Source organism: Pseudophryne corroboree, chromosome 1 (genome assembly GCF_028390025.1).
Source record: "Pseudophryne corroboree isolate aPseCor3 chromosome 1, aPseCor3.hap2, whole genome shotgun sequence".
Taxonomy (NCBI): domain Eukaryota; kingdom Metazoa; phylum Chordata; class Amphibia; order Anura; family Myobatrachidae; genus Pseudophryne; species Pseudophryne corroboree.
This window is the reverse complement of record NC_086444.1, coordinates 41,481,890-41,504,160: the sequence shown is the minus strand read 5'-3', so window position 1 is coordinate 41,504,160 and position 22,271 is coordinate 41,481,890. Positions and strand designations below refer to the sequence as shown.

Sequence of the window (22,271 nt, the reverse complement as noted above, 5' to 3'; positions counted from 1 at the left end):
CCACAAGGAAGGTGGGCTCATCTTGGGCGGCTGCCCGAGGGGTCTCGGCTTTACAACTTTGCCGAGCAGCTACTTGGTCAGGGGCAAACACGTTTGCAAAATTCTACAAATTTGATACCCTGGCTGAGGAGGACCTGGAGTTCTCTGATTCGGTGCTGCAGAGTCATCCGCACTCTCCCGCCCGTTTGGGAGCTTTGGTATAATCCCCATGGTCCTTACGGAGTTCCCAGCATCCACTAGGACGTCAGAGAAAATAAGAATTTACTTACCGGTAATTCTATTTCTCGTAGTCCGTAGTGGATGCTGGGCGCCCATCCCAAGTGCAGATTGTCTGCAATTCTTGTAAATAGTTATTGCTAACTAATGGGTTATTGTTGAGCCATCTGTTGAGAGGCTCAGTTGTTTTCATACTGTCAAACTGGATATAGTATCACGAGTTGTACGGTGTGGCTGGTATGAGTCTTACCCGGGATTCAAAATCCTTCCTTATTATGTCAGCTCGTCCCGGCACAGTGTCCTAACTGAGGCTTGGAGGAGGGTCATAGTGGGAGGAGCCAGTGCACACCAGGTAGTCATAAATCTTTCTAGAGTGCCCAGCCTCTTTCGGAGCCCGCTATTCCCCATGGTCCTTACGGAGTTCCCAGCATCCACTACGGACTACGAGAAATAGAATTACCGGTGAGTAAATTCTTATTTTCTAAAGAATAATATAGTTTCCTAAATTCTGAAGGTATATCATAATAATGTGCTCATAATATTTAATTTTATTTCTTTTTAACTTCCCCCTTGATGCTGGACATGCCCACTATCTGGAAAGTATTGGGGGGAGGGTGCTGCTGCCATGGCCCATGGCTAGACCTTACACCTCTGGTGCTGCCCATGTGGGGCCACTAGTACAAACTTTTCCAGGGCCGCTTTTTGTTCCCAATCCGCCCTTGCTCATGCGGATGCATTTGAAGCATGTTATAGTGTTACTTGCTTAAAAAAAAAAAAAAAAAATCACTTAGTAAATACTGCTTGGTTAAAGTGGATTCTTTCCTGCACATGTGAAATCAGCCATATTCTCCAGATCATTATTTCTTACATTGATCAGTGTTGACTTCTACCAAAAAGGGCACATTTTGCTTGCAGATATGGCCAACAGAGGTATATGTACCTGGGTTACACCAATATAAAACAACAGTATATGTCTGGGTTACTCCAGGAGAGAACAGTAGTATATGTGCCTGGGTTACACCAGGAGAGAGCAGTAGTATATGTGCCTGGGTTACTCCAGGAGAGAACTGTACTATATGTGCCTGGGTTACACCGGGAGAGAGTAGTAGTATATGTGCCTGGGTTACACCAGGAGAGAACTGTAGTATATGTGCCTGGGTTACACCGGGAGAGAGTAGTAGTATATGTGGCTGGGTTACATCGGGAGAGAACAGTAGTATATGTGCCTGGGTTACACCGGGAGAGAGAAGTAGTATATGTGCCTGGGTTACACCGGGAGAGAGAAGTAGTATATGTGCCTGGGTTACTCCAGGAGAGAACAGTAGTATATGTGCCTGGGTTACACCAGGAGAGAGCAGTAGTATATGTGCCTGGGTTACACCAGGAGAGAGCAGTAGTATATGTGCCTGGGTTACACCAGGAGAGAGCAGTAGTATATGTGCCTGGGTTACAGCAGGAGAGAGCAGTAGTATATGTGCCTGGGTTACATCGGGAGAGAACAGTAGTATATGTGCCTGGGTTACACTGGGAGAGAGCCGTAGTATATGTGCCTGGGTTACACCGGGAGAGGGTAGTAGTATATGTGCCTGGGTTACACCAGGAGAGAGCAGTAGTGTATGTGCCTGGGTTACACTGGGAGAGAGCCGTAGTATATGTGCCTGGGTTACACTGGGAGAGAGCTGTAGTATATGTGCCTGGGTTACACCAGGAGAGAGCAGTAGTATATGTGCCTGGGTTACACCAGGAGAGAGCAGTAGTATATGTGCCTGGGTTACAGCAGGAGAGAACTGTAGTATATGTGCCTGGGTTACACCAGGAGAGAGTAGTGTATGTGCTTGGGTTACACCAGGAGACAACAATAGTATATGTGCCTGGATTACACCAGGAGACAACAGTAGTATATGTGCCTGGGTTACACCAGGAGAGAGTAGTATATGTGCCTGGGTTACACCAGGAGACAACAGTAGTATATGTGCCTGGGTTACACCAGGAGAGAGTAGTATATGTGCCTGGGTTACACCAGGAGAGAGTAGTATATGTGCCTTGGTTACACCAGGAGAGAGTAGTATATGTGCCTGGGTTACACCAGGAGACAACAGTAGTATATGTGCCTGGGCTACACCGGGAGACAACAGTAGTGTATGTGCCTGGGTTACACCAGGAGACAACAGTAGTATATGTGCCTGGGTTACACCAGGAGAGAGCAGTAGTATATACGCCTGGGTTACACCAGGAGAGAGTAGTAGTATATGTGCCTGGATTACATCGGGAGACCGCAGTAGTATATGTGCCTGGGCTACACCGGGAGAGCGCAGTAGTGTATGCGCCTGGGTTATACCAGGAGAGAGCAGTAGTATATGCGCCTGGATTACACCAGGAGAGAGCAGTAGTATATGTGTCTGGGTTACACCGGGAGAGAACTGTAGTATATGTGCCTGGGCTACACCGGGAGAGAGCAGTAGTGTATGCGCCTGGGTTATACCAGGAGAGAGCAGTAGTATATGCGCCTGGATTACACCGGGAGAGAGCAGTAGTATATGTGTCTGGGTTACTCCGGGAGAGAACAGTAGTGTATGCGCCTGGATTACACCGGGAGAGAGCAGTAGTATATGTGCCTGGGTTACATCGGGAGAGAGCAGTAGTATATGTGCCTGGATTACATCTGGAGACAGCAGTAGTATATGTGCCTGGGTTACATCGGGAGACAGCAGTAGTATATGTGCCTGGATTACATCTGGAGACAGCAGTAGTATATGTGCCTGGATTACATCTGGAGACAGCAGTAGTATATGTGCCTGGATTACATCGGGAGACAGCAGTAGTATATGTGCCTGGGTTACACCGGGAGAGAGCAGTAGTATATGTGCCTGGGTTACACCGGGAGAGAACAGTAGTATATGCGCCTGGATTACACCGGGAGAGAGCAGTAGTATATGTGTCTGGGTTACACCGGGAGAGAACTGTAGTATATGTGCCTGGGTTACACCGGGAGAGAGCAGTAGTATATGTGCCTGGATTACATCTGGAGACAGCAGTAGTATATGTGCCTGGGTTACATCGGGAGACAGCAGTAGTATATGTGCCTGGATTACATCTGGAGACAGCAGTAGTATATGTGCCTGGGTTACATCGGGAGACAGCAGTAGTATATGTGCCTGGATTACATCGGGAGACAGCAGTAGTATATGTGCCTGGGTTACACCGGGAGAGAGCAGTAGTATATGTGCCTGGGTTACACCGGGAGAGAACCGTAGTATATGCGCCTGGATTACACCAGGAGAGAGCAGTACTATATGTGTCTGGGTTACATCGGGAGAGAACAGTAGTATATGTGCCTGTGTTACATCGGGAGACAGCAGTAGTATATGTGCCTCTGTTACAGCGGGAGAGAGCAGTAGTATATGTGCCTCGGTTACATCGGGAGAGAGCAGTAGTATATGTGCCTGGGTTACACCAGGATAGAGCAGTAGTATATGTGCCTCAGTTACAGCGGGAGAGAGCAGTAGTATATGTGCCTGGGTTACACCTGGAGAGGGCAGTAGTATATGTGCCTGGGTTACACCAGGAGAGAACCGTAGTATATGCGCCTGGATTACACCAGGAGAGAGCAGTACTATATGTGTCTGGGTTACAACGGGAGAGAACAGTAGTATATGTGCCTGTGTTACATCGGGAGAGAGCAGTAGTATATGTACCTGGATAATACGGGTGAAGACAGTAGTGTGTGCGCCTGGATGATACGGGTGAGGACAGTAGTGTGTGCGCCTGGATGATACGGGTGAGGACAGTAGTGTGTGCGCCTGGATGATACGGGTGAGGACAGTAGTATGTGCGCCTGGATTATACGGGTGAGGACAGTAGTATGTGCGCCTGGATTATACGGGAGAGGACAGTAGTATGTGCGCCTGGATTATACGGGAGAGGACAGTAGTATGTGCGCCTGGATGATACGGGTGAGGACAGTAGTGTGTGCGCCTGGATGATACGGGTGAGGACAGTAGTGTGTGCGCCTGGATGATACGGGTGAGGACAGTAGTATGTGCGCCTGGATTATACGGGTGAGGACAGTAGTATGTGCGCCTGGATTATACGGGAGAGGACAGTAGTATGTGCGCCTGGATTATACGGGAGAGGACAGTAGTATGTGCGCCTGGATTATACGGGAGAGGACAGTAGTGTGTGCGCCTGGATGATACGGGTGAGGACAGTAGTGTGTGTGCGCCTGGATTATACGGGAGAGGACAGTAGTGTGTGCGCCTGGATTATACGGGTGAGGACAGTAGTGTGTGCGCCTGGATTATACGGGAGAGGACAGTAGTGTGTGCGCCTGGATTATATGGGAGAGGACAGTAGTGTGTGCGCCTGGATTATATGGGAGAGGACAGTAGTGTGTGCGCCTGGATTATACGGGTGAGGACAGTAGTGTGTGCGCCTGGGTCATACGGGTGAGGACAGTAGTGTGTGCGCCTGGATCATACGGGTGAGGACAGTAGTGTGTGCGCCTGGATCATACGGGTGAGGACAGTAGTGTGCGCGCCTGGATTATACGGGAGAGGACAGTAGTGTGTGCCCCTGGATTATACGGGTGAGGACAGTAGTGTGTGCGCCTGGATCATACGGGTGAGGACAGTAGTGTGTGCGCCTGGATCATACGGGTGAGGACAGTAGTGTGTGCGCCTGGATCATACGGGTGAGGACAGTAGTGTGTGCGCCTGGATCATACGGGTGAGGACAGTAGTGTGTGCGCCTGGATCATACGGGTGAGGACAGTATTGTGTGCCCCTGGATCATACGGGAGAGGACAGTAGTGTGTGCCCCTGGATTATACGGGAGAGGACAGTAGTGTGTGCGCCTGGATTATACGGGTGAGGACAGTAGTGTGTGCGCCTGGATCATACGGGTGAGGACAGTAGTGTGTGCCCCTGGATGATACGGGTGAGGACAGTAGTGTGTGCGCCTGGATTATACGGGAGAGGACAGTAGTGTGTGCGCCTGGATTATACGGGTGAGGACAGTAGTGTGTGCCCCTGGATTATACGGGTGAGGACAGTAGTGTGTGCCCCTGGATTATACGGGAGAGGACAGTAGTGTGTGCGCCTGGATGATACGGGTGAGGACAGTAGTGTGTGCGCCTGGATGATACGGGCGAGGACAGTAGTGTGTGCGCCTGGATGATACGGGCGAGGACAGTAGTGTGTGCGCCTGGATGATACGGGCGAGGACAGTAGTGTGTGCGCCTGGATGACACGGGTGAGGACAGTAGTGTGCGCGCCTGGATGATACGGGTGAGGACAGTAGTGTGTGCTCCTGGATTATACGGGTGAGGACAGTATTATGTGCGCCTGGATGATACAGGTGAGGACAGTAGTGTGTGCGCCTGGATTATACGGGAGAGGACAGTATTGTGTGCCCCTGGATTATACGGGAGAGGACAGTAGTGTGTGCCCCTGGATTATACGGGAGAGGACAGTAGTGTGTGCGCCTGGATCATACGGGTGAGGACAGTAGTGTGTGCGCCTGGATCATACGGGAGAGGACAGTATTGTGTGCGCCTGGATGATACGGGTGAGGACAGTATTGTGTGCGCCTGGATGATACGGGTGAGGACAGTAGTGTGTGCCCCTGGATTATACGGGTGAGGACAGTAGTGTGTGCGCCTGGATTATACGGGTGAGGACAGTAGTGTGTGCGCCTGGATGATACGGGTGAGGACAGTAGTGTGTGCGCCTGGATGATACGGGTGAGGACAGTAGTATGTGCCCCTGGATGATACGGGTGAGGACAGTAGTGTGTGCGCCTGGATGATACGGGAGAGGACAGTAGTGTGTGCCCCTGGATGATACGGGAGAGGACAGTAGTGTGTGCCCCTGGATTATACGGGAGAGGACAGTAGTGTGTGCCCCTGGATTATACGGGAGAGGACAGTAGTGTGTGCCCCTGGATTATACGGGAGAGGACAGTGGTGTGTGCCCCTGGATTATACGGGTGAGGACAGTAGTGTGTGTGTGCGCCAGGATTATACGGGTGAGGACAGTAGTGTGTGCCCCTGGATTATACGGGTGAGGACAGTAGTGTGTGCGCCTGGATTATACGGGTGTGGACAGTAGTATGTGCGCCTGGGTTACTCCTAGAGATAACAGGATATGTGTGAAGGGTGTTATTAAAAAATAATAATTTGGCATTTGCCGTGTCAAAATGATACTGAAAACAGAGGCAACTACAAAAGGAAATTGCTACATTAAAACAAATACGTTGTCTTTCACTATTAAAAAAAAAAAAATGTGAATCTGTTTTTTTTATTTTACTAAGCACCAATTGCAACCAATAAAGGGACTAAATCACGGCAGCCACACTACAATAGAAATAAGCCCCTCCTACTGCGCCAAGCATAGCGCATTGTAAACTCCAGATACATCCCAGTTCTCATAGGCCCAGATGCATGAGAATGTTGTGTGCGCAGTAGGAAAATTTCTGTTTTACATCAAACGCTACGTAAACCACAAAGTGAAGACGTGAATAAAATCTCTCTCCCCACTATATATTACAATAAAATACTCTGGATTATGGTGCTGAATAATATGCATAAATAATACATCATCGGTCTAATTTATATACCTGAACTAACCGAAGTGTTTGTACCAACTATGTAGCTTGTCCTCTCAAGCCTGCAATGGTTTACTATCCGAACACTCAGTGTGAGAGTGAGTGACTTATTGCTGGATCACTGTGAACCTGCTTTTGCTGGATTGTGGGCGCAGCTAAAAATATATTAGGTAAAAAGTTTTGGTCCCATTATACTGCGCGGTAGGGACACATTTCCAGAAGTCATAAAAGTAATGACCCTTTGGGAATGTATTTAATTGATGCATTTTATGAACATACAGTATGAATAATCCATGTTTTACATAAACTTGCACACGTGAGTTCCTATACTTGAAAAGATGGTGTGCAAAGATCTGCTCTCCACCTCTGAGGGGTATCCGTTTGGATGGTCGACCATGTTCTGGTCGACAGTCATTAGGTCGACCACTATTGGTCGACATTGACATGGTCTACATGAACACATGATCGACACTAAAAAAAATGGTCGCCCCATGAAAGGTCGGCACATGAAAAGGTCGACATGAGTTTTTCACATTTATTATTATTATTATTATTATTTTGTGGAACTTTTCCATACTTTACGATCCACGTGGACTACGATTGGGAACGGTAATCTGTGCCGAGCGCAGCGGTAGCGAGGCACCTGGCCGAAGCATGGCGAGCGAACTCTGTGCGCTAATTGGGGTTCCCCGTCACTTTACGCAAAAAACGACACCCAAGTAAGTAAAAAACAAAACAAAACTCATGTTGACCATTTTCGTGTGTCAACCATGCCAATGTCGACCAATAGTGGTCGATCATGACATTGTCGACCATTCATACCGGAACCCTCTGAGGACGTGGTTCGATTCATACAAAGTACTTTAGCATGGAGAAAAGGGGTCTGCAGACCCCTGTAAATGTTCTCATTTCTCCCCGTGAATGCAGTTGACATATGTCATCAAAACAAATAATGTATCTCTTGCAATTGGGCGCAGTAACAAAGCTCCTCCCACATTGCCATGCTGTCCAGTATATCTACAAGCTATCCCTCCTAAAAAACTACAGTGCATGACACTTGCGCTTCCTTTGATGATTAAAGCTTTCCAGGTACTAAGATATAACCAAGCACGTAGCTGAGAAACTGCTCTGCCTGATCCGGTACGTTCAGGCAAATATAGGTGCGATATTAAAAAAAACAACAATGTTTTATTTACACTGCAAACCCCCATATTTGTGTTGTAGTTATGAAATACCGGTTTATATGGCATGTAGTTCACCACATGTATTAGAGAGTCTATAGAAGCAGTAATCCATATCTATATTCCCCTCACGGCGTGACCGAGTTATTGTACCGTAAGCAGCACAGCGATTCTCTGGCGTAAACTATTCCTGATCCATCACTGGTTTATCTAGTCTCCAAATATAGGGGCTCATTTATCAACGAGTGATAAAACTTATTGTGACTGATGAAACGCATTGCATAAGATAAATGGTGCTCCAGCCAATCAGAGCCCAACTGTCATGTGTTCCGTTCCTAACTGTCATGCGTTTAAAAAAAAAAAAAAAAAGACAGTTGGAAGCGGATTGGCTGGAGCAACATTTGTCATACGCAACAAGTTTCATCATTCACAACGAGTTTTATCACTCGTTGGTAAATGGCCCACGTAATCTGTGGATGCAATTGGTCGACTCAACATTCAGTTCAGAATCTTTAGAAATTAACTTTGATTGTCTGTTTCCCACCCGTCATCTTGACTCCTCTTTTTTTTTTATTTTTATTGCCGTTTTTAGATTTCAATGTAAAATTGTTTTATTTATTAATTGTAATAAGGTTCCGCTACATGAACAGTGTTATATATGTCTGTTGCCTTTTTTTTTAACCTGGAATCGTTATGGTAAGAGTTACGTGAGGCGTTGACTTCCATCCCATTAACACCCGAGCGGACTAGGTCTGCGCGCTCTTATCACTGTTCATACTAAGGCATGCTTACTCTGGATAAACACAGAATAATATGTTATCTGCTTGCTTGCTTAATGTTTTCTTACTCGATGGCCTCAATGTCTTTAAAGCTGGCTTCACCCGTGCTGGGGGATCTGCAGGAACGCCACGGGATATTCCGAGATTGCTTGAAAGGGGCACCGTGTGGGATAGAAACTGCATAGGCAATGTCTTGGAAGAAGCCATGAACTGTTTTGCAGAAATGCAGAGGCAGACTGAGGAGAAGTTCCGCATGTGGATAGAGAAACTGACGCGGCTAGACACGGATGAGGAGAGCAAACAGCAGCTGGAGCCCAGAGACCCTACTAAGCTGCATCTAGGTGGGCAGAGCCTTACGCCAAGCAGCTCATCTGGTACCTTCATAGCAGGGCAGGAGACTCCCACCTTCCCCCAGCAAGCCCTCAGCTCGTACATGAGTTACCAGAATGTCGACGCACTAGAGTTCCCGACCTCCACGTTAAATAACAACAATTTTCCAGACACCATCCCAGAGAATGGCAACATTGCTGATCCGGAAACAAACCAGTCCTAGTCGCCACACAGGTCGTCTGGTTATTTACTATTATTTTTATTATTATTATTTTCTTCTCCAGTTGCACTAGACGCGCGATCTCTTTCTTCGGTTGCCTGTGTCCTACAGAGAGGCCCTGAATAATTACCAAGTCCCTTACCAAAGCTTGGCTGGTTGCATAATGCCTGGTGGTGCATGCCATGAGACCTGAAAGAGAGAGTCTAGAGCCGCAATCTATATAGCTGGCTGGCTGCAGCCTTGTCTCATCTCTAGTATTCACACTATACTCTTATCCTAATAACTGCAGATGTAATATTTTGAAAGTGCGCCTGCTAAGATTTGACTTATAGACAATGGCGTTGACGACCTTCTTGTGACAGGTCGGAAAAACCCGAATCCCTCTAAGTATTATAACCCGTATAGAAGATAACGCCCGCGTCGGCGTTGGAATGCTTGACGTAAAGGGTGCACGCACTGCTTGCCACGACAAATCCCCCCGGTCATTTCTTCAACCAGCGTGTGCCTCAATAATCTGCCTCCTTTAAATGTTCTACCAGAGCTACGTGTCCAGTATGTAAAAAATATTTTGCCGATCCTGTAACCTGCTTTCCTCTATTTACAGCGTGTCTCATATATTTCTGCCGTCTGAGCTCAGGCCGTGTTTCAAGAAGGTTTCCTATGTTTGGTATGTCTATTCAATGGGTGAGCTACCCATGTACTCTCAAAGGCTGTTGCCCCAACATCCCTGCCAGTACCCAATTTCAGCCCCTGGTTAGAGCAGTATGAGACAGTCACTGCGCTACGGGAAGTGTGTAATTAAAGTGACACCTGGTAGGCGCGTCAACATGCTCTGTCCAATCGGGTTTCTCGTTCATTACACACTGCCTGCAGTGGGAGGTTTAAATGACCTACCCTAGCCAGGCTGCTGCCCCAATATCTGCTGCAATCTGGTAACAGCAGAGGGGTTGGACATTATAGAGGCTATATCGGACAAGAGGAGACTTTCTTAGACCACACCCTGCAGCTAAGATACTGGCCACAACCGCTAATATGCAATAGCCGTGTTGCCCCGTGTCCCGTATTGATGCATATGTAATAAGCCCACAGAGCTTTACATGACTGAACTCTCCTGGTAACGTGTACAATGTTACGTATTGAACTACTCCACCAACGCAGAGCCTCGTGTCCGATTTGGTTATGCATTTTTGGGCCAGAACTAGGTGACCATGTGAGCCACTAAGAATAAGTAACAAATGATTTAAATTTTTTTTTAATGCAATCTGAAATGTTCGATTCAATATTGGCACCGGAGGAAAAAAAGTGTAAGGAAAGTTACGATGTCAAGGCTCTGTACTCCAAATGATAAGATTGTTTCTTTACCTTTTTGTTTTAATTACTTTTTTTTAATTATCTATTAATCTGTCATTTTGTGGTCATTTTTTTTTTTTTTTACATTAAATAATGTATGCGTCCCATTTTGCTATACACTTAATTCAGTGAAAGGCATTTTTCTGTGCCTTTCACTCTCTGCAGTGTCACATGGGAAGTATACTGGAGTAGTTCAGCTGTAAAAATGCTGCACATTGGGTCTAATTCAGACCTGATCGCAGCAGCAGCTTTGTTAGCAGTTGGGCAAAACCATGCTCACTGCAGGTGGGGCAGATGTAACGTGCAGAGAGAGTTAGATTTGGGTGGGGTGAGTTCAAACGGAAATCTGCATTGCAGTGTAAAAATAAAGCAGCCAGTATTTACCCTGCACAGAAACAATATAACCCACCCAAATCTAACTCTCTCTGCACATGTTTTATCTGCCCCCCTGCAGTGCACATGGTTTTGCCCAACTGCTAACAAATTTGCTGCTACGATTAACTCTAAATTACCCCCTCTGAGTGAGGGGTGAGAACCACGTTCTGTTTGACATCTATGTGTGGTGGTTTATATGCGGATACTACCTAAATGAGCCACTGACCCCCAAAAGTGAAATTTACAGGTATGACTTATGAATGTGAAACCGCGTCTCATCTGTTACTTCATTGCCCCTCTGATGATAGGGCTAGATTTACTGCCCCCCTCTGCATTATTCCCCGCTGAAGGCCATGTGAAATGTGGGTGTATTGACAAAGATGCTGGAAGTGATTTTTAAAATGATAAAATCTAACTTTAATTTATTAGATCTGAAGGGCCCCTATACAAAGAACAATTGTTCATTTGCTAATTATGGAGGTTATCAAGTTGCTACAACCAGGGGAACGTCTTGTCAGCATAGCCGTCCTTGCAGATCTGATTGGTGGCTGCTATTTCTTATGTTCTGTAAACAGCGTCATCTGTGCAATAATCCATATATACAGATGAGAGCGTTTACTAGATCAGACCAGTCCACATTTCTGGGCATTTCGGAAGTTCTTTGTGATAGATATCGTTTGTCCTAATGGTGTTTGGGAAAACCCTGTATCTACATGGTGGGTGCAGGACATTTTATTTATCAGCGTGGAACAATTTTTTAAAATGAAAACTCTTTGGGGGATATTGAAGCCTTTCCCTGCAGCTGCCACTATATGGCGCCTGATGTATCTATTCAATTGTTGCTCACTTTGGGTGGGAATAACCAGAGATGATGAGCTGAACGGTGTGAAAAGTTTCCCAAACTGAAGTTTAGTCGGGTTTAGCCATTTTGTGTCGCTGAACCCGGTGCTTATGGGCGTGTCAGAAGTAATAGGCGCCCAATTGAAGCAACAATTGAATTGCTCTGTCGGGCACCCAAAAAAAGCAATTGAATAGCCCCAATTGATTTTGATTCTGAGTCACAAGCAATGCCTATTGTTCACGGAGTTGAGTATTGTTTTGGAGCTTTGCGCACATGCAAAAACCCCTGAAATCTTACAGCGCGCCTGTGTACAATGCTGTGCGTACACAGATGTGCACTCACGTGGTATCAGGAGGGTTTTGGAAATGTGGTTGGCGGCGGCTTTGCAGACGCACAAAGATGACAGTGCTTGTTATGGGAGTAGCAAATTTAGAAGCTCAATTTCTCGCATAGGAAGCTGTACTCCGACAGAGAATCTGCACCTAGCATGGGAGCGGTTGCAAGTTTGTATGGTGCAAACGATGACGCCAAGCGGAATTGTTGCGTCTTAAGTCGCACAATATGACCACCTCACTCCTTGCGCATTCAGACACGTTTGTACATTAGGGGAAGGGCTTATATTAGCATTAGCGGATAGGCACAGATGCCACTACGCAAAAGACCTTAAAGTGGTCGCAGCAGCCTGTGACTGAAGAGTCAGGCCCAATGAGGGGAATCTCCACCTTCATGCAACTTTACTATGCATAGAACTCAGCTAAGTCTATCGGAGCCCATGGTGCCAAAATAGAAAAATGTTCCTGTAAAATGTAGTTATAAGAGGAAGTTTCCCATCATCCCCATTGCCGGAACTAGCAACCTGGGGGATATTCAATTACCGATAATTTTTCTGGAGGAAAAAAAAAGGGAGTATTACAGTACCGCAATTTTTCCCTATGTTTTGCTTCGGGCTATTCGATTAAACTCCCCCTTTTCTCTGACGTCCTAGTGGATGCTGGGAACTCCGTAAGGACCATGGGGAATAGCGGCTCCGCAGGAGACAGGGCACATCTAAAGAAAGCTTTAGGATCACCTGGTGTGCACTGGCTCCTCCCCCTATGACCCTCCTCCAAGCCTCAGATAGATTTTCTGTGCCCGACGAGAAGGGTGCACACTAGGGGCTCTCCTGAGCTCTTTGTGAAAGTTTTAGTTTAGGTTTATTATTTTCAGTGAGACCTGCTGGCAACAGGCTCACTGCATCGAGGGACTAAGGGGAGAAGAAGCGAACTCACCTGCGTGCAGAGTGGATTGGGCTTCTTAGGCTACTGGACATTAGCTCCAGAGGGACGATCACAGGTTCAGCCTGGATGGGTCACCGGAGCCGCGCCACCGGCCCCCTTACAGAGCCAGAAGAGCGAAGAGGTCCGGAAAAATCGGCGGCAGAAGACTTTCCTGTCTTCAGATAAAGGTAGGCGCACAGCACCGCAGCTGTGCGCCATTGCTCTCAGCACACTTCACACTCCGGTCACTGAGGGTGCAGGGCGCTGGGGGGGCAGCGCCCTGAGACGCAATAAATCGATAGAAAACCTTTTATGGCTAAAATAAATGCATCACATATAACTCCTGGGCTATATGGATGCATTTAACCCCTGCCAAAACATACAAGAAAACGGATGATAAGGACGCCGAGAAAGGGGCGGAGCCTATCTCGGCACACTGGCGCCATTTTCCCTCACAGCTCAGTTGGAGGGAAGCTCCCTGGCTCTCCCCTGCAGTCACTACACTACAGAAAGGGGTTAAAAAAGAGAGGGGGGCACAAATTAGGCGCAGTATAAACAATACAGCAGCTATAAAGGGAAAAACACTTATATAAGGTTATCCCTGTATATATATATATAGCGCTCTGGTGTGTGCTGGCAAACTCTCCCTCTGTCTCCCCAAAGGGCTAGTGGGGTCCTGTCCTCTATCAGAGCATTCCCTGTGTGTGTGCTGTGTGTCGGTACGTTTGTGTCGACATGTATGAGGAGAAAAATGATGAGGAGACGGAGTAGAGTGTCTGTAATAGTGTTGTCACCCCCTGGGGGGTCGACACCTGAGTGGATGTACTGTTGAAATTGCGTGACAGTGTCAGCTTTGTATAAAAGACAGTGGTTGACATGAGACAGCCGGCTACTCAGCTTGTGCATGTCCAGACGTCTCATACAGGGGCTCTAAAGCGCCCGTTACCTCAGATACAGACGCCGACACGGATACTGACTCCTGTGTCGACGGTGAAGAGACAACCGTGATTTCCAATAGGGCCACACATTGCATGATTGAGGCAATGGAAAAAGTTTACACTCTTCTGATAATATAAATACCACCAAAAAAAGGGGTATTATGTTTGGTGAGGAAAAACTTCCTGTAGTTTTCCTGAATCTGAGAAATAAAATGAGGTGTGTGATGATGCGTGGGTTTCCCCCCGATAACAATTGATAATTTCTAAAAAGTTATTGGCAGTATACCTTTTCCCGCCAGAGGTTAGGGTGCGTTGGGAAACACCCCCTAGGAGGGATAAGGCGCTCACACGCTTGTAAGAACAAGGGCTCTACCCTCTCTTGAGATGGCCGCCCTTAGGGATCCTGCTGATAGAAAGCAGGAGGGTATCCTAAAATGTATTTACACACATACTGGTGTTATACTGCGACCAGCAATCGCCTCAGCCTGGAGGTGCAGTGCTGGGTTGGCGTGGTCGGATTCCCTGACTGGAAATTTGATATCCTAGATAAGGACAGTATATTATTGCCTATAGAGCAATTAAAAGATGCATTTCTATATATGCATGATGCACAGCGGAATATTTGCCGACTGGCATCAAGTATAAGTGCGTTGTCCAATTATACCAGTAAAGTGGTCAGGTGATGCGGATTCCAAACGGCATTTGGAAGTATTGCCTTAAAAAAAAAAAGGGGATGTACCCCAGGTCGCCTCTCAAAATAAGACGCCGTATTATCAGGCGCAGTCCTGGTTGGCAAGCGGACAAAAGGGTTCCTCTTTTCTGCTCGTGACAGAGGGAGAGGAAAATGGCTGCAGAGATCAGCCAGTTCCCAGGAACAGAAACCCTTTTCCGCCTCTGCCAAGCTCTCAGTATGACGCTAGGGCTTTACAAGTTCAGGCACGGTGGGGGCCCGTTCTCAATGAATTTCAGTGCGCAGTGGGCTCACTCGCAAGTAGACCCCTGGATCCTTCAGGTAATATTTCAGGGGTACAAATTGGAATTCGAGACGTATTCCCCTCGCCGTTTCCAAAAGTCTGTTTTACCGACGTCTCCCGCTGACAGGGAGGCAGTTTTGGAAGTCATTCACAAGCTGTATTCCCAGCAGGTGATAATTAAGGTACCCCTCCTGCAACAGGGAACGGGGTATTATTCCACACTATTGTGGTACCGAAGCCAGACGGCTCGGTGAGACCGATTTTAAAATCTAAAATCTTTGAACACTTACATACAGAGGTTCAAATTAAAAATTGAGTCACTCAGAGCAGTGATTGCAAACCTGGAAGAAGGGGACTACATGATGTCTCGGGACATCAAGAATGCTTACCTTCATGTCAAAATCTACCCTTCTCACCAAGGGTATCTCAGGTTATGGTACAGAACTGTCACTATCAGTTCAGACGCTGCCGTAGGGATGGTCCACGGCACCCCGGGTCTTTACTGAAGTAATGACCGTAATGATGATATTCCTTCGAAGGAAGGGAATTTTAGTTATCCCTTACTTGGACGATTCCCTGATAAGGGTGAGATCCAGGGAACAGTTGGAGATCGGTGTAGCACTATCTCAGGTAGTGTTGCGGCAGCACGATTGGATTCTCAATATTCCAAAATCGCAGCTGGTTCCGACGACTTGTCTTCTGTTCCTAGGGATGATCCTGGACACAGTCCAGAAAGAAGGTGTTTCTCCCGGAGGAGAAAGCCAGGGAGTTATCCGAGCTAGTCAGGAACCTCCTAAAACCGAACCAAGTCTCAGTGCATCAATGCACAAGGGTTCTGGGTAAAAATGGTGGCTTCCTACGAAGCAATCCCATTCGGCAGATTCCACGCAAGACTTTCCAGTGGAACCTACTGGACAAATGGTCCGGGTCGCATCTTCAGATGCTTCAGCGGATAACCCTGTCACCAGGGACAAGGGTATCCCTCCTGTGGTGGTTGCAGAGTGCTCATCTTCTAGAGGGCCGCAGATTCGGCATTCGGGACTGGGTCCTGGTGGCCACGGATGCCAGCCTGCGAGGCTGGGGAGCAGTCACACAGGGAAGGAATATCCAGGGCTTATGGTCAAGCCTGGAGACATCACTTCACATAAATGTCCTGAAGCTAAGGGCCATTTACAATGCTCTAAGCTTAGCAAGACCTCTGCTTCAAGGTCAGCCGGTGTTGATCCAGTCAGACAACATTACGGCAGTCACCCACGTAAACAGACAGGGTGCCACAAGAAGCAGGAGGGCAATGGCAGAAGCTGCAAGGATTCTTCGCGGGGCGAAAAACCATGTGATAGTACTGTCAGCAGTTTTCATTCCGGGAGTGGACAACTGGGAAGCAGTTTTCCTCAGCACGACCTCCACCCGGGAGAGTAAGGACTTCACCCAGAAGTCTTCCACATGATTATAAACCGTTGGGAAAAACTCGACAGGTATTGCGCCACGTCAAGGGACCCTCAGGCAATAGCTGTAGATGCTCTGGTAACACCGTGGGTGTACCAATCAGTGTATGGGTTCCCTCCTCTGCCTCTCATACCCAAGGTACTGAGATTGATAAGATGGAGAGGAGTAAGCACTATATTAGTGGCTCCGGATTGGCCAAAAAGGAATTGGTAACCGGAACTTCAAGAGATGCTCACGGAGGATCCGTAGCCTCTACCTCTAAGAAGGGACCTGCTCCAGCAAGGACCTTATCTGTTCCAAGACTTACCGCGGCTGCGTTGACGGCATGGCGGTTGAACGCCGGATCCTGAAGGAAAAAGGCATTCCGGATGAAGTCATCCCTATCCTGATCAAAGCCAGGAAGGATGTAACCGCAAAACATTATCACCGCATTTGGCGAAAATATGTTGCGTGGTGCGAGGCCAGTAAGGCTCGACGGAGGAAATTCAACTGGGTCGATTCCTACATTTCCTGCAAACAGGAGTATCTATGGGCCTGAAATTGGGGTCCATTAAGGTTCAAATTTCGGCTCTGTCAATTTTCTTCCAAAAAAAAAAAAAAGAACTAGCTTCAGTCCCTGAAGTTCAGACATTTGTTAAAGGGGTACTGCATATACAGCCTCCTTTTGTGCCTTCAGTGGCACTTTTGGGATCTCCAGGTGGTTTTTGGGTTCCAAAAGTCACATTGGTTTGACCCACTTAAATCTGTGGAGTTAAAATATCTCACAGAAAAAGTGGTCATGCTGTTGGCTCTGGCCTGGGCCAGGCGCGTGTCAGAATTGGTGGCTTTATCCTGTAAAAGCCCTTATCTGATTTTCCATTCGGACAGGGCGGAATTGAGGACTCGTCCTTAGTTTCTCCCTAAGGTGGTTTCAGCGTTCACCTGAACCAAACCTATTGTGGTGCCTGCGGCTACTAGGGACTTGGAGGACTCCAAGTTGCTAGACGTTGTCAGGACCCAAAAAATATATGTTTCCAGGACGACTGGAGTCAGGAAATCTGACTCGCTGTTTATCCTCTATGCACCCAACTAGCTGGGTGCTCCTGCTTCTAAGCAGACTATTGCTCGTTGGATTTGTAGTACAATTCAGCTTGCACATTCTGTGGCAGGCCTGCCACAGCCAAAAATCTGTAAATGCCCATTCCACAAGGAAGGTGGGCTCATCTTGGGCAGCTGCACGAGGGGGCTCGGCTTTACAACTTTGCCGAGCAGTTACTTGGTCAGGAGCAAATACGTTTGTAAAATTCTACAAATTTGATACCCTGGCTGAGGAGGACCGGGAGTTCTCTCATTGGGTGCTGCAGAGTCATCCGCACTCTCCCGCCCGTTTGGGAGCTTTGGTATAATCCCCATGGTCCTTACAGAGTTCCCAGCATCCACTAGGACGTCAGAGAAAATAAGAATTTACTTACCGATAATTCTATTTCTCGTAGTCCGTAGTGGATGCTGGACGCCCATCCCAAGTGCGGATTGTCTGCAATACTGGTACATAATTATTGTTACCAAAAAAAATTTGGGTTATTGTTGTATTGAGCCATCTTTTCTAGAGGCTTCTCTATTATCATGCTGTTAACTGGGTTCAGATCACAAGTTGTACAGTGTGATTGGTGTGGCTGGTATGAGTCTTACCCGGGATTCAAAATCCTTCCTTATTGTGTACGCTCGTCCGGGCACAGTATCCTAACTGAGGCTTGGAGGAGGGTCATAGGGGGAGGAGCCAGTGCACACCAGGTGATCCTAAAGCTTTCTTTAGATGTGCCCTGTCTCCTGCGGAGCCGCTATTCCCCATGGTCCTTACGGAGTTCCCAGCATCCACTACGGACTACGAGAAATAGAATTATCGGTAAGTAAATTCTTATTTTTTTTTTCTCTCCAGAAAAATGATCTATTTTCGGGCAAAAACATACAAGCCGTGATAAGCTCACAGACCTATGCAGTATATTACCGCGGCTAATATGATATCCTGATGTATGCGGAACATTTTGGGGGAAAGTACATGGCCAGCAGCGCCATTAACACATACATTATGAATATTATTCAAAGAGATTATATCCTTAAGTTGTATAAATATTAATGATACGTACAGATGGGAAGATGCTGCTATCCAGAAAATGTAACTATGATAAAGTTTAACAATGTATTTTTTTGAAGGAAAAATGCTGCATATCTTTCACTTGACGTATGGGGGGGGGGGGGGGGGGGGGGCCGCCCGCCCGCCCGCCCCAGAATTATATATAGTAATTATATATAGTAATTATATAACGGTGTGCCTGGCCTGACCTTACAGTATTGCATCTCTCTCTCTCCGTTATATGATCACGCACTGCTGAATGTAAGCTTATATGGATATTAAAAGTCACCACATATCAGTTATATTATGCTGTAGGGTTGGGTGCACGATCCCTTACAATACACAGGTTTCCTAAGGGTGACATAAAGAGCTCTGTGCTTACACATACAATGACATCACTTATTTATTCTATATAAGGAAGCTCCTTTGGTTAGTGCTGTGATGGGGTCTCCTTCCCCCCGCTGTGACTACTGATTAGCATTAGCCGAGGTCTCCTTATATGAAGGCTTCTGGCTGTATAGCGTTCAGCCTCTGTAGTATAATAGTTTAAATTCCCCACTCACCGTAATGAAAACATTGCAAACACTGAGGCAGGTGTATTAACCTGGAGAAGTGATAAACCAGTGATAAATGCAAGGTGATAAACGCATCAGTCAGTCAGCTCCCATATGTAAATTAACAGGAGCTGATTGGCTGGTGCATTATCACCTTGCACTTATCACTGGTTTATCACTTCCTTATGCCTTCTCCAGGTTAATACATCTACCCCCTTGGGAGGTATGAGCCAAGATTACTGTCCGGAATATGTTGCAGTAATAGAGCCACGAGGTCACCGATTTTCAGCATAGATGCAGGTCTGACGAAAGCCTCCTGTCTGTACAACATATCGGCTGCGTTGTGTAGTCTGCGGACCTTTACCCCACTGTACCAGGCAGCTGGAGAGAGTAGAGTCCGTCTCCCAGCTGGTACTAGAACCAACTCTCACAGACCCAGCCAGGATTGGAAAGGAGTAGTTTGGAATAGTTTCATCACTTGTGAGTTTTTGTATTTTTGTTTGGAAGTTAGATATAACCACGGAGAAATGTATTAAACCTTCGAGAGAGATAAAAGTGGAGAAGATGATCACAGCAACCAATGATCCTCATTCAGATCCCGTTGGAAGTTTTGTTGTTCGATACTTTCCGCATGCACTGGTTCCGTGCTTGCGTGAACGGGTCCTGTGTAGTAGAAAGCAGACCGCCATCAGACTGTCAGTAATTGACCGTCGTCTGCCATTTTGGGGGCAGGGAGGGGGCAGCGACGGCCTCTGTTTGTGAGAACGGAGTTGTGTTGTTGGCGTTTAGGGGGAGTTAAGAGATCAGGGATGCCTGTTGGGCGGAGCCACTCCAACCACGGGCAGGATGTAATGCCGGCCGAGTTGGCCGGAGTTGCATGTTGCAGACGGAACTCTGGTATTTTTTATTTTTTAAAGCTGCAATCCATGCTAGATAAATGATTGCCGCTTTAATAAAACGTCCCAGTTCGGCCAGCAACCCGCACCTCCGGCTAACCCGGGCGGCATCACATCTGAATTGGCCCCAATCAACTTCTAGCTATTATTTAACCAGCACAGTCTATAACATGACAGCTGATTGGTTGCTGTGAGCACTTTCTCAAAGGTTTGATACATGTCCCCCTGATCTGTAAAACAAAGAAGCGGCTACAAAACTTCTTTACTGTTTTACCATATTACATAAGTAAGTAATAGTTTTTTATTTCTAATGTTTTGTAAGTGACCGTAGATGAGGTGTTAGGCAATTTGTGCTCTTAGAAAAAGCTGACATTAACCCATTCAGCGGGCAGAATACTACACTAGACGTTAGACCGGTGTGTAAGAAGGGCCGCCAGTGTGCCTATATAATGACAGCGGACTCCCAGCAATGCCTAGATGTAGCTGCCCTGTCTTGCTGGGAATATTACTGTGTTGTCACCTTCATGAGGGGTAGCGGAAGCTGTAGTTATGGGAATGCCGCCTATTTATTCCCTAGCAATATGAGCGGAGCGCCTCAGCGATGTCACAGGCTCCTAGTGGCTCTTTCTGTCATTGGCCCTCATTCCGAGTTGTTCGCTCGCTAGCTGCTTTTAGCAGCATTGCACACGCTAGGCCGCCGCCCTCTGGGAGTGTATCTTAGCTTAGCAGAATAGCGAACGAAAGGTTAGCAGTTCTGCTACTAAATAATTCCTTGCAGTTTCTGAGTAGCTCCAGACCTACTCCTAGACTGCGATCCTCACTCCGTTTAGTTCCTGGTTTGACGTCACAAACGCCCTGCGTTCGGGCAGCCACTCCCCCGTTTCTCCAGCCACTCCTGCGTTTTCAGCTGGCACGCCTGCGTTTTTTAGCACACTCCCGGAAAACGCTCAGTTTCCGCCCAGAAACACCCACTTCCTGTCAATCACACTACGATCACTCGAGCGTAAAAAAAAAAACCCGTCGCTCGCCCTTGTGTAAATCTACTAAGTTTTGTGTTAAAATACTTAGCGTATGCACGCTGCGTACCATGCGCATGCGCTTTTTTGCCGTTTTCTCAACGAATCGCTCCATAGCGAAAATCGGCAACGAGCGAACAACTCAGAATGACCACCATTATACAGTAGCAGCAGCTGGCTCATATCACCTCTTCTGCTCATATGGCAACTTACTTTCTCACGCCTTCTCCAGGTCGGTTTTTTGTTTGTCGAGTAAATAATGCAAAAGTAAAAATTTGTCATTTGTCACGTGAGATTTGATTCATTACATTCTAAGACTCTGGGAGGAATGGATTGTAAAAGCAGAGATTTGAAGGAGGCTGCACTTTCCTTTGTCACTGGGCTTTAATTGCTTCTCGGTAGCCACATAAAATAAGCCTCAGAGTGCAACCTGGTGACTGGACGTTTATGAGATATCTGAAACCCTTCTGTAAGGCCTGTGTACTGCAGATTAGTCACGGAGGAGCTCCCTGGCAATATATAAAGGGTATACAGACAGTCATTGTATACAGTGAGAGGGTGGCAGTTAATATCCCGGATGGCTTACAAATCATTATAACACAAAAGTTTTCCCAAGGACGGTTAAGTGATGACATCAGACCTCACCAGTTAAAAGCAATGACCTCACTGTTGATGCAGATGTTACAGGAGTTTATACATATGTTCACATACCTGTCATTCTATATGCGGAATCCCATCCACCATATACACTGACAGTTGATGCATTGTAGTAATGGGGGAGGGGGCGTCCTGTCCTGTCCTGTCCGGTGCTGTTTTATAATAGCTTCTGTGCAAACTATTGTGTCTATTGTAACAGCCAAAGTCAATGTGCCACTTTGCAAGGCTGCAGTGACTCCGTAGCGGGCATTGGGTATGCCAGCTGCCACTCTCGGCCCCCGTACTGTGTATAAGAATGGCGGCTGTACAATATACTATTACTGAGCAGTTTTTACCATCCTTTGCTGCATTTTTTTCACTCCAGATGAAACTGCTACAAAGTATTAATGCGTTTTCATTGTGTCTCATTTGCAACAAACTCTGTAACTCTGAAATGTAACTAGTGTACCTTTTAGTATAAATAAATAAGTTTCAATTGTGATTGCCGTTTGTCAGTGTGGTTTTTTTTTTTCTTTCTGTTTTTTACTTA

The 22,271-nt window shown here is 46.9% G+C and overlaps 1 protein-coding gene across 2 annotated transcripts in view; it reads left to right on the top strand.

Moving 5' to 3' along the window:
• Positions 1–22,271, top strand: part of ARK2N (arkadia (RNF111) N-terminal like PKA signaling regulator 2N) — a 130,541-nt gene that overhangs the window by 28,746 nt on the left and 79,524 nt on the right. The window contains exon 3 of one of the 2 annotated variants that reach the window (XM_063958576.1): positions 8,872–12,899. The exons of the other annotated variant lie outside the window; for it this stretch is intronic. Coding sequence (XP_063814646.1) covers positions 8,872–9,332 — 461 coding nt within the window. The 3' untranslated portion in view covers positions 9,333–12,899. Of the gene's footprint in view, positions 1–8,871; positions 12,900–22,271 lie in introns of those variants that run through there. 2 annotated transcript variants of the gene reach the window in all.